The sequence below is a fragment of the Somniosus microcephalus genome, chromosome 9 (assembly GCF_052327205.1).
Source record: "Somniosus microcephalus isolate GS21.2 chromosome 9, FLI_Smic_1.0, whole genome shotgun sequence".
In the NCBI taxonomy this organism is placed as follows: domain Eukaryota; kingdom Metazoa; phylum Chordata; class Chondrichthyes; order Squaliformes; family Somniosidae; genus Somniosus; species Somniosus microcephalus.
In genome coordinates, this window is record NC_140995.1 from 137815941 (window position 1) to 137833068 (window position 17128).

General features: G+C 46.6%; 1 protein-coding gene across 12 annotated transcripts in view; it reads left to right on the forward strand.

The window, feature by feature from the left end:
* Nucleotides 1–17128, forward strand: part of tbc1d32 (TBC1 domain family, member 32) — a 404895-nt gene that overhangs the window by 162973 nt on the left and 224794 nt on the right. For all 12 annotated transcript variants that reach the window (XR_015079556.1, XR_015079554.1, XR_015079553.1 and 9 more), the window contains exons 12-16: nt 1679–1775; nt 2012–2149; nt 10855–10947; nt 11299–11441; nt 13795–13922. Coding sequence is in view for 8 of the 12 variants with exons in the window: in XM_085997304.1 (XP_085853430.1) it covers nt 1679–1775; nt 2012–2149; nt 10855–10947; nt 11299–11441; nt 13795–13922 (599 nt within the window). In the remaining 4 variants the exon portion in view is untranslated. The remainder of the gene's footprint in view (nt 1–1678; nt 1776–2011; nt 2150–10854; nt 10948–11298; nt 11442–13794; nt 13923–17128) is intronic.

Below are 17128 nucleotides of genomic sequence, written 5' to 3' on the forward strand. Positions count from 1 at the left end.
AAATGTACATGGTCATAGGCGGGGATCTGGGCAGGGTGACTGTGATGTAATGTGCATGGATGTAAGAGAAACTGGGAGGGAATTGGGGCCTGGTCTGGAAAGGAGGATGAAGCGGGACAGAGGATACTGGAATCTGGCTTGGGAAGGAGTGCTGGATGCTGACTTACATTTTTGTACCCCAGATTTTCTTCCTGTTAACGTGGATCCAACACAATGACCTTCATTGGTACTGGTGCACTGCAGCACATGTGGTTGACAAAGAAAACTAGGGTATGGGGGTGGTGCTGAAGTCTGGAATTGGGAAACAATTATTTTCTGATGGTAAAGAGGGGAAGGAAAAGGCCACAGTGTTAAAAGGGATGACGCCTTTGAATATAGTGAGAGGGTGTGAATCAGAGCCTGAAGGTGAAGTGGAGAGGGAGCACAGTAGGTCCCAAAGCCTGAAAATGAAATGGGGAGGGATTAGAGTGAGGACCGAATGCCGAACAGGGAAGAAAAATGGAGTCAGAGGAAGGTTTGATGATGCTAGCCTCTTTCTGTTTCATTTCAATATTAAACCTTCAAATTGTACTAAATTACAAATGTTAGATCAACAATTATACAACTGGGAGCGAGGAAATGAGGGAAATAAACAAGTAACAAACAGGCTGGTATGGGGAATGGGAATGTTAAAGGATTGAATGGAGAAAGTACGGACCCCCAGGATCTGGAACCACACCATGGCTTCTGCAAGTTGTAATATGGTTACTTGGTTAGATCACATCAGTGTCACAGTCCAACTCTGCTTTTTACACATGCTTTGTAATAGTGACTGAAGCACATGGTTCAGGGGCGTTGCAGAGCTTTGGCCTTGAAGTCGGGGCTAAGTTGGGCAGGCCAGTGTTTAAATTTTGAGAGAAGGATCTATTCATTAGGCTACAAAGATGCATTGGCCATTTGTGAGGGGGAAGTTTGGTAGATGGGATGGGTATGTTTTTGGGCAAGTCTGTGTTTCTTTTAAAATTGTGTTACACATTTTGTTTCTTGAGGTATTTAGGGGGGAATTGTAATGGGAACTGTACCTTGGAGAATTTCTTTTGTTAGTATGTGATGTATATAATGTAATTGGGGAGAAATGTTGGCATATATGATTGCTAAATAACATGAAACCTTATACCGTAAAAAGAACCTATGTTCATTGGAGTATTAAAATATCTGCGTGAAAATACTGTTTCACAAAGAATCCCTCTATTTTGTTTTCAAAAAGCCAGAGGCAGAGTATTGACTCATTTCACAGCACTTTCTTTTCCAATTAGAGATCCAATTTGTCTCCCACACAAGCTACCGCTTGGAAAACCTGAAATGTAGTGACATCCCTTTAACTGATGATAGAGCCTTGATTTAGAAAATGTTTTCTGTGGTACTACCACTTTAAGTATTCTGTGAAGATTTCATTAAAAACAAAAAAAGTGGATGTTTTTCCTATCTCAAAGAGTGTTAAGAATTAGGAAATGTGTGGTTCCAGTTACAGTAATGTAATTTTGTTTTATAATTGGCATTAGAAAAGCAAATATCCTCATCATTGTTTGATCTGTGTATGTGTTATGATAGCCTCAGCGAGAACATTCAAAGCTGAAGTGGTAAGATGAAATGAAGTGTCATAGGAAAATTTAAAACTTTCATTTATATTTTTGTGTAGATTACTGCATCTGTTCAGCAGTGCTTGGATTACTTTGATTCGAGAAATTTAGAGAATGATGGTACTGACAATTTATGTACCATGCTGTATCACCTAAGTAAGTAGCTTTGTTAGCTGTAATTATGTATTGAGAGCAATGCACTGAAAAAGACAATCTAATATTTACGTATAATTTGGAATTTATTAAAAGTCACGAGATAAAGCATAAGGTGGTAAAACGATTGTTTTATAACAAGATTTTTTCCCACACTGAATGACATTGAGAAAGCTCATTCTCCTTCTTTGTGTACAGATTGCTTTACAGTAGTTCTAATTTTTCTTTTGTGTCCAAAGACAGTGGTCGGAGGACATACTATACAGGACATGAATTGCAATACATTTACTTCGTGCATTCACTTTGTCTTCTGGGAAGACTGTTGATGTACACGCATGGTAGAAAACTATTTCCTGTAAAGGTGAAAAACAGAAAAGGTAACAAATATTCAAATGTTTTACTGAAACCTGAATTGTATAAATATGATGACAGGATGGCCTCTTCTGAGCTGCTTCAGCACACCTACAGCTTTCTGTTTTTTAATGTGCATATTTATCGATCTGTACCTGAAATTTGAGATATAGAAATATGCATATTTTTGTATGATGAGCACTGAAGTATATATAAAACACTTAGGGGGAAAAATGGGGTGCGAATGGGGGGTGCAAAGCTAGCGCCTGGATGATGACGTCGCCGTGCGCAGCGCCCCAGCCGCAAACTTCAGTTACGCCCCCTGACGTACCACCGGACGATATGTCCGACAGGGTCATGGTGGCGTTTTTGCGGCCGCAGCAGCGCAAATTAAAGGGCGGGTGTTGCATGGCTATTTTTTTTGGGGCCGCCTGCCAACACCTGCCCTCTTTCGCTTCCTGATGCAGGGTGCCGGCCGCGATCGGTCAGCCCGGCACTACTCGAGTGCCGGGCTGTTTTCCCGGCCCCCCACTCCCCGGTGGTCCAGCAGGGCCTGGTGCGCTCTAGGCCCCTCCCCTTTAATCAGGGGAGGGAGGCCTGTAATACCGTGGCGCTGTTGCATGTAGCGCTGTGATAGTGAATGGTAGCACCCCAGAAAGGAGGGGGAATGCTTCCAGTAGCATCCCGCCTCCTGCTTGGGATGCTACCACTTAATTTATGGCGCGGGGTTGCTAACTTTGCCGGGTGCTAAAAGTGGCGCCCTGGCGAAATTAGCGCCCCAAAAGGGGCGCGACTGAATTTTTCCCCCTCAGTAAATGGTAGTTGGAGCTCCCAAGTTCTTTGTGACACATGGGCCTGTGCAATTACTCAGAGTGGCCTTGTACAGGCAAAAGGGGAGGAAGCAGAATTTCAAGAAATACAATTTTCACGGACAATACAGAGGCTGTCAACATTCCTATACTACGACAGGCCTTAGAGGCCAGCCACAGCTAAATTCCATCCCCATCTTTACTTCCATGCAACTTGATCCAACCCCCCCCTCCCCTATTGCTGCCAGACTGCGTCCCTCTCCCCAATGCTATCAGCTCTAAGATCTCTTTCTCCCTTCTTGCCGACCCAATGACAACCTTTCCCTGCTCCCATACCCCAGGACCTTATTCTCAGTGTTCCTGACATTGAATCCTGGGCTTTAAAAAAAAAAAGTAAAATTAAAGCTCTATTATATATTAAAAATGGTAGGTGGGTGAACACCATTTCATTTCAAAATATATACGAAACTCTTAGGTCAACCATGTTCTATGGAAAATGCCATTATAAAAGTGCCTACATTTATCTGCAATACCTGTTACACCTGTAGATGGCATTATGTTAGGGATTTTCACTGTTAAATTTTGCTAGCATTGGAAAAAAGAACTTCAATTTATATAGTCCCTTTCACGTCCTCAGGGCATTCCAAAGAGTTTCATAGCCAATTTCTGATGCCAAGGATATGGGTTTTCAGGCTCAGCTTGGGCTCAAATAGGACGCAAAATTGTGAACAGTCAGGTACAGCCTGAGATAGTGACCCACGAGGGGTAATGGAATTGATGGTGATGGTGCAGGGTTAAGTGTTTAAAGCTAAGTGTTTTTACACAAGTTTTTTTTAAAAAGCAGAGGCAAAAGATGATTGAAATGCTAATTGACTAAGCATTGATGTTGTTTCTCCAAAGACTGTAAATAATAAGCAATTTGTTAACCTGTTTTAGTAATTGATAAACACTTCGGGGAAAAATTCAGTTGCTTTGCGCCTCCTGAGGGGGCTCTAACAGGGCGCAAAGCAACTAGCGCCCGGGCGTGGCGCCACTAATGCCTCTTGCAAAATTCAGCGGGAGGTTAATGCCGGCGGTAGCGCCCCATGGCGCTGCGCCTCCGACGATGAGGTAATCGCCATGCACAGCGCCCCGGCTGCAAACTTGGATTGCGCTCCCTGACCTACCGCCGGACGTTATATCTGACAGAGTCAGGGGGGTGTTTTAGGAGCCGGGGCGGCGATAATTAAAGGGCAGGTGCCAGGCAGCCTTTTTTTGGGGCCGCCGGCCAGCACCTGCCCCCTCTCGCCTCCTGCTGAGGGGTGCCGCCCGCAATCCGTCAGCCCGGCACCGGCACTCCTCTTGAGGGCTGGGCTCTTTTGCTGGCACCCCGCTCCCTGATGGGCCAGCAGGGCCCCAGTGCGCGCTGTGCAAGGCCTCCCCCTTTAATCAGGGGAGGGAGGCCTGCAGTACCGCGGCGCTGTGTGCCAGCGCATGTGGTGCTGCTGCACGTAGCACCGCGATATTCAATGGGAGTGCCCCAAGAGAGAAGAGCGTGCTTCCAGTAGCGCCCCGCCTCCTTTTTGGGGCGCTACCATTGAATTTTGGGCACGGGCGCTATTTTTTTCGGGGCGCCAAGAGTTATCACTCCAAAGGGGCCGCGAGCCAGTTTTTGCCCCTTTATGTCCACTGTGTTGGGAGATCCCTGGTCCCGGGTGCTCGGCGGGGGTTGTTTGGCATAGGCCCATAGGACAGGTTGGGTGATTGGGCAGATGCAGTATAATGTGGATAAATGCGAGGTTATCCACTTTGGTGGCAAAAACATGAAGACAGATTATTATCTGAATGGCAATAGATTGGGAAAAGAGGAAGTGCAACGAGACCTGGGTGTCCTTGTGCACCAGTCGCTGAAGGTAAGCATGCAGGGGCAGCAGGCGGTTAAGAAGGCAAATGGTATGTTGGCCTTCATAGTGAGAGGATTCGAGTACAGGAGCAAGGATGTCTTGCTGCAGTTGTACAGGGCCTTGGTGAGACCACACCTTGAGTATTGTGTGCAGTTTTGGTCACCTTATCTGAGGAAGGATGTTCTTGCCGTGGAGGGAGTGCAGTGAAGATTCACCAGACTGATACCTGGGATGGCAGGAATGACGTATGAAGAGAGATTGAGTCGATTAGGCTTATACTCGCTGGAGTTTAGAAGAATGAGAGGGGATCTCATTGAAACTTATAAAATTCTAACAGGACTAGACAGAGTAGATGCAGGAAGGATATTCCCGATGGCGGGGGAGTCCAGAACCAGGGGTCACAGGCTAAGGATAAGGGGTAAGCCATTTAGGACTGAGATGAGGAGGAATTTCTTCACCCAGAGAGTGGTGAACCTGTGGAATTCTCTACCACAAAAGGCAGTTGAGGCCAACTTATTAAATATATTCAAGAAGGAGTTAGATATATTTCTTAAGGCTAAAGGGATCAAGGGATATGGGGAGAAAGCAGGGACAGGGTACTGAATTTGGATGATCAGCCATGATCTCATTAAATGGCAGAACAGGCTCGAGGGGCCGAATGGCCTACTCCTGCTCCTATCTTCTATGTTTCATCTCATGAGCTATGAACATAGGGAGATAAAAATTGAAATATAAACATTTCTCTGTCGGTGAGGCATTAAAACAGAAAACTTTGGGCAAGTTTCTGCCAGGTTTAGAAGATTTTCTATGCTTGTCATCTCACCATTCCCTTGCATTTTTCTTAGGCCTACTCACCTGTTCTTTGGTTCTTTAATGTTTTTCATTTGTTTAATGCTGCTTTCTCTTATTTCACTGAAATGATTTATTACAGTACATCATCCAGCAATCATTCAACTGGTAATTCTTTGCTGTATTTGTTTGTTTCCCTCTGCATCCTCTTTTAGTCATTCTATTATTACGCCAGCCCCCACTCTCTGTTCTTCCCCCAAATACTGATTGGCCTGCCGTGCATATCCATCTATTTTTGCTTTTGTTTTTGTTTCTGGAGCATATGGTGTGTTTTTTGCTGTGCAGTTTCTCGAGGAGAAAAATATTCTACAGTATTTATAAAAATAATATAGTACGAGATAACCTTTTCAGATCCAAAATTTTGCAGATGTTATTTGTTTAAAGAGTGCATTTGATGTCTTTAGTGAGATTTGCTGAAAATTAATCATGCTTGGCATATCTTTATAGTCATGTCCCTAAAGGAGTTTGGGTTGAGGTACCAAAGCACTGCATCTCAGTACACCAGCTCATATTCTTTCTACACCAGAGCTCCATTACCAAGGGAAGCTTTGCTGTCTAGGCATGAATCAAAAATCACATCAGTATCAGTAAGCACCTGTTCTGTGAACCTGACTGAAAGTGCTACAAGGCATAGAAACCTGCTAAGAAGTAAAAGACAGCAGTTTCAAAACAGTTACCCCCTAACAAAGCACTGAGCTCAAACTGAGCATTATTATAACTGACACCTCAGAAGTTTCAGCAATGACATGCTGCTATTCTGTCAAAAGATGTTTGTCGAAGTTTAAGCACAAAGCGAATGTTTTGAGCACTGCAGCTATCTACTGTATATGTCTTGCATTCCTAAATGGCCAGGTTGGAAAAATATTAGAGATAAAGAAAAACTCAAAGAATAATGAAATATGATTTTGTAGCCAGGAGTCAACAGAGTAAGTAATTAACCAAAAGAAGTGAAACTTTGATGCATGCCACGATGAAAATATATTCCATTTTATTTTAAATAAAATCAACAATTTTGCCAATTGATTACCAGAAAATAGTAACTGTATAATGCATAATAACTGTATAAAATACCTTGTTTATCTCCCCATTTCTCCTTCCTTTCCTCTCACCCACTCTCCTGCAGATGCTGCTGTGACCGCTAATAAATAACTGAATGATTTGATTCCCATATTATGTTAAAACACCAGTTCTTCTGCCTATCTGTAAAAGAATTAAGTACATCTGACATTTTTATTAATTATATACGTAAATAATTCGCTTATCAAATGTTTTTATTTTGTACTTTGGCTGTAAAGCACTTTGGGATGTCCTGAGGTCATGAAAGGCGCTGTAGAAATGCAAGTTCTTTCTTTATTAGGTTACCAGAAATTCTGATGTTGTTAGAAATAATGGTCTAATTTTTCTTACTGTAACACTGATGGGAGCCATTAAAAATGAAGTTTAAAAAAAAACTTTTTTTATTCTGTACCCGTGAAGCAGTTTTTTTCATAACTGATGCGTAGACATTTAGGTTCAAAGCCTAAGCAGTGCTAAATAGGTATATTGTGGAAAATATAGAAAAGGTGGCATCTTGCATTATGAACTGCATTGGGACAATTTGTGATTGAAAAGAGCCGCAGTACTGAAGATAAATGTTTTTTTAATATGTCAGAAAAGCCCAGTGCTGAAAATCTATATATATAAAAGGATACTTCTGTCTGTCATTCCGTCTGTCTGTCTGTCTTGAATTAACTCGAAAGTTATAGAGCGTACCTACACGTGCGTTACGTCGAAAGAAAGCTGATGATTCCAGAACCGTCCTAAGCATATTTACGTTTCGGCCGGACAAAAATTGTTCGCGCGTTATGCAAAAAACCTTCAAAATTAAACTCATTATCTGCTAAGTAGCATTGATTGACTGACGTCAAGGTCGACCAATCCTGTGCTGGCACGATTGACCAATCCTACAGTTCAGTCACCTGATGGTTGGCCAATCGCTGCGTCTGTGGGCGGGACTAATCGTTTTCATCTCAGGGATCTGGCAGCCATTGCCTCAAGCTAAAAACCCCATTTACTTCCAGCTCAAAATCTGCTAATCCAGCTTCGAAAAAGTTAGTATCTCTTTTAAAAATAACATAAGATTTACCAAAAACGTTTTATAAGTACTTTCACTTTCATCTTTCAAGGTATTAAAAGGTAGAAATGTTGCCCGGCAGCAGATTGAGAGAGGGACACAGAGACAGGGCCCAAAAGCCTGGGACTCGATTTAAAATGTTGCCCGGCAGCAGATTCACAGAGGGACACAGAGAGGCCCCAAAGCCTGGGACTCGATTTAAACCGCCCGGCCCAAAACAGCCCTGGCAAAGCCGGGCTCCCCCAGCTAGTAAATGATAAATGGTGTGTTCCTAATTTAATAGTGGTCTATTGGAGAATTTTGTAACAGACTAATGATTTTGATTTAGTAACTGTAGCCTATTTAAAAGCAACATTATGGGCAGGAGCAGCTTTTAACAGCATCACTAACTTGCACTAGTATAGGAACATCCCAAAGTGCTTTACAGCAGTGGTGGAGGATGAACCCAGATACCAAACAAGTGTTTGGGAGGTGATAAAAGGCATGATTGAAGAAATAGATTTTGAGTAGAATTGTGAATGTACATAGTTGACAGCAACAACAACTTGTATTTATATAGCGCCTTAAACACAGTAAAACATCCCAAGATGCTTCACAGGAGTGTGATCAAGTAAAATTTGACACTGAGTCACATAAGGAGATATTAGGGCAGATGATCAAAAGCTTGGTCAAAGAGGTAGGTTTTAAGGAGCATCTTAAAAGAGGAAAGAGAAGTAGAGAGGCAGAGAGGTTTAGGGAGGGAATTCCAGAGCTTAGGGCCTTGGCAGCTGAAGGCACGGCTGCCAAATGTTGGAGCAATTAAAATCGGGGAAGCTCAATGGGCCAGAATTGGACGAGAGCAGAGATCTCGGAGGGTTGCAGGGCAGGAGGAGATTACAGAGATAGGGAGGGGTGAGGCCATGGAGGGATTTGAATACAAGGATGAGAATTTTAAAATTGAAGCATTGCTTAACTGGGAGCCAATGTAGGTCAGCGAGCATAGGGGTGATGCGTGAATAGGACTTGGTCCAAGTTAGGACACGGGCAGCAGAGTTTTGGAATGACCTCAGGTTTACGGAGGGTAGAACGTACGAGACATTGTGGGTACGGTAGAGTAGTGGTTATGTTACTGGACTGGCCAGGACTAATAATCCAGAGAACGCAAGTTCAAATCCCACAGTAGCAGTCTGAGTCAGTTTAAAAATAAATCAGAAAATAAAAAGCTGGTATCAGTAAAAGTGACCGTGAAGCTGTCAGATTCATGTCATAAAAACTTAACTGGTTCACTGACATCTGTTATAGTGAAGGAAACCTGTTGTCTAACCTATATGTGACTCCAGTCCCACACCGACGTGGTTGACTCTTAACTGCCCTCTGAAGCGACCTATCAAGCCAGTTCGTTGTATAAGCGCTGGACTTGCCAGTGACACCCACATCCTGAGAATGAATCTTTAAAAAGTTGACACACTAGGGCTAAAAATATTCAGGGCTAGAAATTCGGTATGGCCCCGCCAGCGGGCTAGCGCCCAAAAGTTAGCGCTGAGCGCGGAGCCAGTTGCGACCGTCAGATATTCAGTTTTTGCGCCCCAAGTCGGAACCGGGCGCTATTCCAGGGTGTGCCCGCCCCCGCTTGGGGCGCTGAAACTGAATTTCAGTGCTCTAGGCGCCACTGCTCCACCCGCTGCGGAGCGGCAGGCTGCGGTACTGCAGGCTTCCTCCTTATCTTAAGGGGGAGGTGCCTGCAACGGGGAGATCGCCGCTGGATAGTGCCGGCAAATGAGCCCGGCACCACGGAGAAGTGCCGGGTTCGCGGAAAGCAGCCGGCAATGCCGCGGGGGGGGGGTGGAGGAGGCCGGGGAAGGAGGTGCGGGCAGGCGGCCGCCGAAAAAGCGGCCGGCCGCACCTCCGCCTCAACTCGCCCCACTAAGGCTGCAGGACGGCCACGGTTGCAGAACGTTGTTTGCGGCCGCTGCGGAAGAGGCGGCCGCAACTAAATATGGGGGTCGGGGCGATAGCGGGGCGGAACCGGGGCACTGCGCACACCGATGACGTCATCGGTGCCGGTGCAGCGCTACCGGCTAACGCCGCCATTACCGCAGCGCTGAATATCAGCGCAAACTCCTCTACTGGCGCAGAAGCCCTCTTTGGGCCGTAACTGGGCGCAAAGCCCACTGAATTTCTGGCCCTCAATGTCATCCCACCGCCATAAGTGTGGCAATGAGCATCTGGGATCAAGACAGGATGAGGCATTTTAAATACTGACGGCGGACACCTGCACCAGTAAGCGTGCAAACTTTGGCGCCTGCTGGGGAGTGGGTAGGAAGATCAGAGAGCTGGATGGCCACATGGGAATCCATTGGTTGGCTCATATCAAAAGGTGGTGCTCTGCATTTAATTGGCCCACTTTGCAAGAGGGCGAGTGTAAAAAAAAAATTCAAAACTCAATTCTGGAATCTTCTAGGCCATAACTGTGGCACAGAGACCTCAATGGGCCCAGTTGCGTCTGTTCCAAAGACCTGAGCACTGGTATCTTGCATCCAGATTGCGTGGTGTTCAGCAACCAGGAGCCTTAGGAATTCTGGGAGGGGGGAAGGCATCCTGCCAGGCTGGCCTTCTTACGCTATCATGGGCCTTCTATGGAATGGATGGAACATTTGCCCACCCGCGCCCCAGTAGGAATTTACATTGGCGACTCTTTGGGGGAATGGGCAAGACATGGCTTTTCTGAGTCCTGCCCAATTTTCCACCCCCACTAGCCTCTTCTGCTCCTTTCACCCCTGCATTGTGCCCCAGACCCTGAGGAAATTTAGCGCTCCACTTCCCTCTTGGAGCAAAAATTGGGAATTTCTCATATGTTTGAAAAGGTTAGCGCCTGCTGCTAATTTTTCAAACATTTTTGACTTAGCGCCCCAAATGGCCCTCTGGGGAAATTTCCACCCCAGTGTCTTGTGTTCCAGGCAAGGCTCCAATTAACAACTTTCTATGCACTGCTTGTGATAGATATCTTTTATAATAGAATAAGGAGCAAAGCCAAGAGCCATGTATTCAACAAAACTAATATTATAAACTGACAGATAATTTGTTTGTTTTTTAACTAGAACCAGTATCTCTGATGGATTTATTAGTACTGTTAATCCGTATGATGTACCAGCACCCAAACTCAGCACAGAATGGAAACGATTCGCAAACAGGTAATAACCAGCCACTGTGATATCTTCTTTACAAAAGGTTCGTACAGACAAAAAGAAAAAGACTGCAACTGAAAATTAGAAATAAAAATAGAAAATGCTAGAAATCCACATTTTCAGTATCTGAAAAATGAAGATATTTTAATGTTTTCGGTAACAGTTCCAACAAGGGGTCTCTACATCAAAGTCAGGTTCATATAGATAGCAACCATTTGTCAGGAATCTACTAGAAACTACTACCTATTTCTTCCCTTTTCAAATGCTGCTGGGTCTGCTGTGGTTTTCCATCAAATTTTGAAAAGTCTGCAATTGAGCATTGTTAAATTCAATACATAACAAATATTTTTCTTTTAGATTCCTATGCCCCTGCAAATCTTGTGATGGAAGTATTGCGCATGTTATGTGGCCGAAAGGAATGTGCTACCGAGTGCCTTTACAGAAGCGTCGTTATTGATTCCCTTCTCTTTCCAATATCCACACTGCTGAAAGGAAAACAGGTGGGGTAATTTCAACAAATTTTATCAGTGCCTTTGCTTAAGAGCCTAATTATAACTTCTTCACTTGCTATTTTAACTTGCATGTAGCCTGAACATTTTTAAATTAAAAGAAAGGCACTAAAATATTTTGGGGGGAAAATTTGGTTGCTTTGCGCCTCCCGTTAATGGGATGCAAAGCAACTAGTGCCCGGCCACGACGATGTTTGCGCCGCTCGCAAAATTGACCATACATTTTGCGGCGGCGCTAATCACTACTGCCACGATCTCCTGCGGCTGCAGATCGTGACATCAATTGAGCGTGCAACGCCCTGGTGGTGCCCCGGACCAGATATTGAGTGGCGCCCCCTGCCTTTCTGCCTGCCGCTAGCAACGACAGGTTATGGGGAACGTTTTGCAGTCGGGAAGGGACTGGGGGAGCGCTATTTAAAGGCGACTGCTTCCTGCCTTTTTTTGTCGGTGCATTCTGAGAGAGAGAGAGACTTCTGGAGAGATTCAACGCTGTGTGAAGGAGTATTGGGCACTGAGCAGCACTTTGCAGGTTCCTTTTGATTTGACCTTCCTTGCATTGATTTAGAAGAGACTATGGGGGCTGCACTCTGAGCTCTTTCCCTGGGCCTCTCCGTTGTTCTTTCCAGCAGATTTGATGTACAGGTCTCTCCAGGTCAAGATTCAAGGCTGCAATGAGCAGGGTGTGGATGGAGAGCAAGATCGACCCTCCCCTTTAAGAACTGGCTGGCACCAGTGTGTCTGTGTTCCATTGCTGACTGACATCACATGAGCTTCGCCAGCGCCCTGAGGTAGCGCCTCGCTCCTCAGCGTTGCCACCTTAAGCAAGGTGTGTAGCACCTGATTTAGCGCTCCAATCACCTCCTGGGGCGATAGAAGCCAAGTTTGCAGTCGGGGGCGATAATTAGCGCCAGGCGCTAAACTTTGCGCCTGGCCAATAATTGCACTCCAAATGGGGCGATACCGAATTTCTCCCCCTTTACATTTTCCTAAACGGCCTGCTATGTTCCCAATATGGCGAGCAGGAGTGTGCCTCCTGTCATATTGGATAAGGTAGATGCACTGCTGGCTAGAGCGCCCGTTAGGGATATGCTAAGTGCAGAATAATTCATTTAAATTAGAGTTCTGTGAATCTTGCTGGACTCGTTTTCGATTTTTGAATGTCCTTGCATTTAACTCGCCATGTGCTGAACTCGCACAGCACAACGTGGTGCTAACCAGCAGGAAGGCCACTATACTTTACCTGAGTATGGCGTTGAGAGGAGCAGGAGTGTTCCACCCCCCGCCCCCCCCTCCCTTTCTGCCAGCCATACCGATTGCCACTCCCAGCCATTGCAACTTCCCCCGCCAGCACTTCTCTGGCTTCTGATTGCCCCCTTGCAACCCCCATCCCACCATTGCCCCCCACCCCGGCTAATGCCCCACCCTCGGCCGCTGATTGCCCTGGCCCAATGTCCAATCACCCACCCTACCTCACTTGCCTGAGGGCCGCTGTGATGCCAGCAGTGGCCCAATCTTTAACGACGATTCGCCAGCAACTCAGCACATCTTGCCGGCTCCATGAAAATTAAGTTCAAGTGCCTCAAGCGCGCCAATCAGGCATAAAGCAGTCATGTCTGTATCTTTCAATATCAGTAAGGTATGTAATATTTTTACTTCCAGTCACTCATGCTATAACAGTAAGTTTGCTGCATCCAATATAGAGTATAGTGTCCAAAAGTGGTTTCCTTTATTTATGTTTAATTTTGAAATAGAGGAACACTGCTTGGTGCTGTGGTTTTCACATCGAAAATGTGAAACCAATGGGATGAATGTTTCCTGTCTTTATCATCTGTCAGAATCCTTTGTGAAATGAGTTTGGGAAATTGCAACATAGTTCGATGTAGGTATGTGTGTGGGCAGTAGAACATTGCCTATAATTTGGCAGAAGTTGGTAGTCTCACTCAGACACCATAAGAATAACTCATGCAGGAAATGGAAAGTTGCACTGGTGAGATACTTTGCTGAGATACTTCATTGAGGTACCTTATTGTAGTAGAGGAGAGAGTGACTTACTGTGCATCTACTCATATTATGCCAAATGTGGCATTCCCAGCACTTGCATCGCTCATCCTGACAAGCACAGCAATTCAGTTATAAAAAGTCATCAAATGTTGGAGCAATATTTCCTTGGAAACAACACTTGGAAAAAAATCTGTAAATCATTTTTTTATGTGTGAAAATGTTACAACAGTTTTTGTAAGATTAATATTAATTTTAATTTTGAATTGTCTTTTAGTTATTTTGCTCTGAAGTAAAAGTGCAATAGCAGTGATCATTTTAATGTTGATTTATTTGCATTGAATAGATGATAGTTACCTGTAATGAAACAGTGCTGATAAACACAGCGGATATTTTGGCACGGATAGCCTCTACAGACCGAGGGCTTTCACTGCTCCTTTTTGGTGAAAATAACAAAGATGCTGCAAGGAACTGGTAAGAACATAAAGCTTAAGAGAAATATAAGTAGGATAATTAGCCTGTGGTTAAAATATTTGCCTTTTTATCTCTTGGACACAAGTTCAAATTCTCTTCTGACAGCTAAACTTCACAAGTGAAATAAGTCATGGCACTTTCAGTCTAGTTGCTAAAAACTGTGGCCGCAAAATTCAGCTCCTTCGCCCCCATTGTGATTAGTTGCTGACTGATTTCCGGCTGGCTGTTGCTGCGATTGTACAAGTGTTTGGTGCTTTCTAGAGTTCTTTAAAGTTGATAAAGTCTACAGGGAGTGGTATGGCACGTGCTGAAGGACCTTGTCCTGACGTCAAGGCTTCTGCACAAACCAGTTGCTCCCAGACATGGGTGCTGCAATCCCTCTGGAATACAGCATGACTGGACGAATGAGCAGAGGCGATACAGAGCATGGCAAGCTGCTAGAAGAAGGAGGGGGAGGGGGAGATGGGCTCTCAGCAGGAGGCCATATCCACCCATGGTGTTCAGGGAGCAACCCTTCTACCTAAACCTCAACGAGGAACAATGCGACAGACATCAGCGTTTCATAAGAACATCCTCACTGAAATATGCCATCTGCTGCAGCCACAACTGTAACCTCAGAGCAGGGCAATGGCCGCACTGCCAGTGGCTGTGAAGGTGACCGTGGCCATGATCTTTAGTGTGTCAGGCTCCTGCCAGGCTGGAGCTGGAGATATTTGCAATATCTCTCGGTTTGCTGTCCACTGCTGCATAAGGGAGGTCACTGAGGCTCTCTATTCCAAAATATATTTCATTCTCTCTTACCAAAGAGCAGCAGGCAGAGCCAGCACGCAGCTTTGCGAGGATTGCAGGCTTCCCCATGGACTGCATGCACGTCGCATTGTGGGTGCTGCATGTCAAATGAGATGTACCACAACCAAAAGGAATTCCATTCCCTCAACGTCCAGCTGGTGTGCGACCATAGGTAACGAATCATGCAGGTCAGTGCCCGGTATCCTGGCAGCAGTCATGATGCCTTCATTCTGCGGCAGTCCACTGTGCCATCTGCATTGGAGCTATCATGACCATCAGAAACTGCATCATGGTTGGGTCCACATGTGTGCTAATGGAGTTGGCCACCACTTCCATACTGGATAGAATGGGCTCCAGGCTCCAAGGCTTCTTCGGCAGCATCTCCCAAACCTGCAACCTCTACCACCTAGAAGGACAAGGCAGCAGGCACATGGGAACACCACCACCTCCAAGTTCCCCTCCAAGTCACACACCATCCTGACTTGGAAGTATATCACCATTCCTTCGTCGTCACTGGGTCAAAATCCTGGAACTCCCTCCCTAACAGCAATGTGGGTGTACCTTCACTACACGGACTGCAGCGGTTCAAGAAGGCGGCTCACCACCACCTTCTCAAGGGCAACTAGGAGTGGGCAATAAATGCTGGCCTTGCCAGCGACGCCCACATCCGATGAACGAATAAAAATAATAGAACACCTTGCATGTAGTTTGTCCATGTAACCTGGTGTCATCAGTAATTTTTTAAATCTATATCTATATTATATTATATTTATTTATATATATATATATATATAAAGCGGTTCTTCTGTCTGTCTCTCATTCCGTCTGTCTGTCTGTATTGAATTAACTCGAAAGTTATAGAGCGTACCTACACGTGTGTTACGTTGAAAGAAAGCTGACGATTCCAGAACCGTCCTAAGCGTATTTACGTTTCGGCCGGACAAAAATTGCGCCCGCGGTATCCAAAAAACGTTCAACATTCCGCTCATTATCCGCTCATTAGCATCGAGTGACGTCGAGGTCGACCAATCGTACGGCGGGTTCCTGGCGCGTGCGTCCGGGCCCTCCTACGGTCGAGTGACGGGGCGATTGACCAATCCTAAGCTTCGGTGACCTGACGGTCCACCAATCGGTGCCTGTGTGGGCGGGCCTTATCGTTCTGAACCGAGGTGAGTCGCCGCCATCTTGATTCCAAACTTTTCCTTTTTCCGCTTTCTGCGTCTTTAAAAAAACATTGCTTTTAAAACACATATTGTTTTTTAAAAAGTTAATTACTTTCTAAATCTTTTATCTAATCTCATTAATTTTCCTACCTTTCCCCGTTTTTCCAGGTAGGCCTCGAAGCCTCGGCCTCTCCTCCGCACCCACGCCCGAGCTAGGCACCTCCCGGCCCAAGTCAACAAGCGGCCCCCGATCGCCGCCATCTTTGTGAAGGCTGGAGGGGCGGGCCTCAGCCGAGCGCCGCTACCGCCGCCATCTTAGTAAAGGCTGGTGCGGCGGTGGTGGCACGGAGCTCCGCAGAGCAGAGTGGGCGGCGGCGTCTAGCTCGCCCCCCCCCAGTCTGTCTCTCTCTCTCTCTTCCCCGCGCCTCCTGAATGCGCGGGGGGAAGAGGCCCGGCGCACCGTGGCCGCTTTCGGAGACTTCAACTCCGTGACAGGTGAGGAGGGTCTTTGTTCACGTTGGGCGGCGGGCAGGTTCCTCGGGTGCTGAACCCTGGCGGTGTGGGGCCGGAGCCCGGCTCTTACCTTGCCCCAGAGAGCGGGCAGACGGCGGGGCCTGGAGTAGCAAATCGGGCACCACGGCAGAAGAAAAACTGAGAGCGACAGAGGGGAACAGACGTTAGAGAGACAGAGAAATAGGGAGGGAGGAGAGGGAGAGGGGCAGGGAGGGAGAGGGGCAGGGAGGGAGAGGGAAGAGAGAGAGGGTGGGGGGAAGAGAGAGAGAGGGTGGGGGGAAGAGAGAGAGGGTGGGGGGAGGGGAGAGAGGGTGGGGGAGGGGAGAGAGAGGGTGGGGGGAGGGGAGAGAGAGAGGGTGGGGGAGGGGAGAGAGAGGGTGGGGGGAGGGGGAAGAGAGGGGGAGAGAGAGGGTGGGGGAGAGAGAGGGTGGGGGAGGGGGGAGAGAGAGGGTGGGGGGAGGGGGGAGAGAGAGGGTGGGGGGAGGGGGGAGAGAGAGGGTGGGGGGAGGGGGGAGAGAGAGGTTGGGGTAGAGAGAGAGAGGTTGGGGGTAGAGAGAGAGAGGGTGGGGGGAGAGAGAGAGGGTGGGGGAGAGAGAGAGAGAGGGTGGGGGAGAGAGAGAGAGGGTGGGGGAGAGAGAGAGAGGGTAGGGGGAGAGAGAGGGTGGGGGGAGAGAGAGGGTGGGGGGAGGGAGAGAGGGTGGGGGGAGGGAGAGAGGGTGGGGGAGGGGAGAGAGAGGGTGG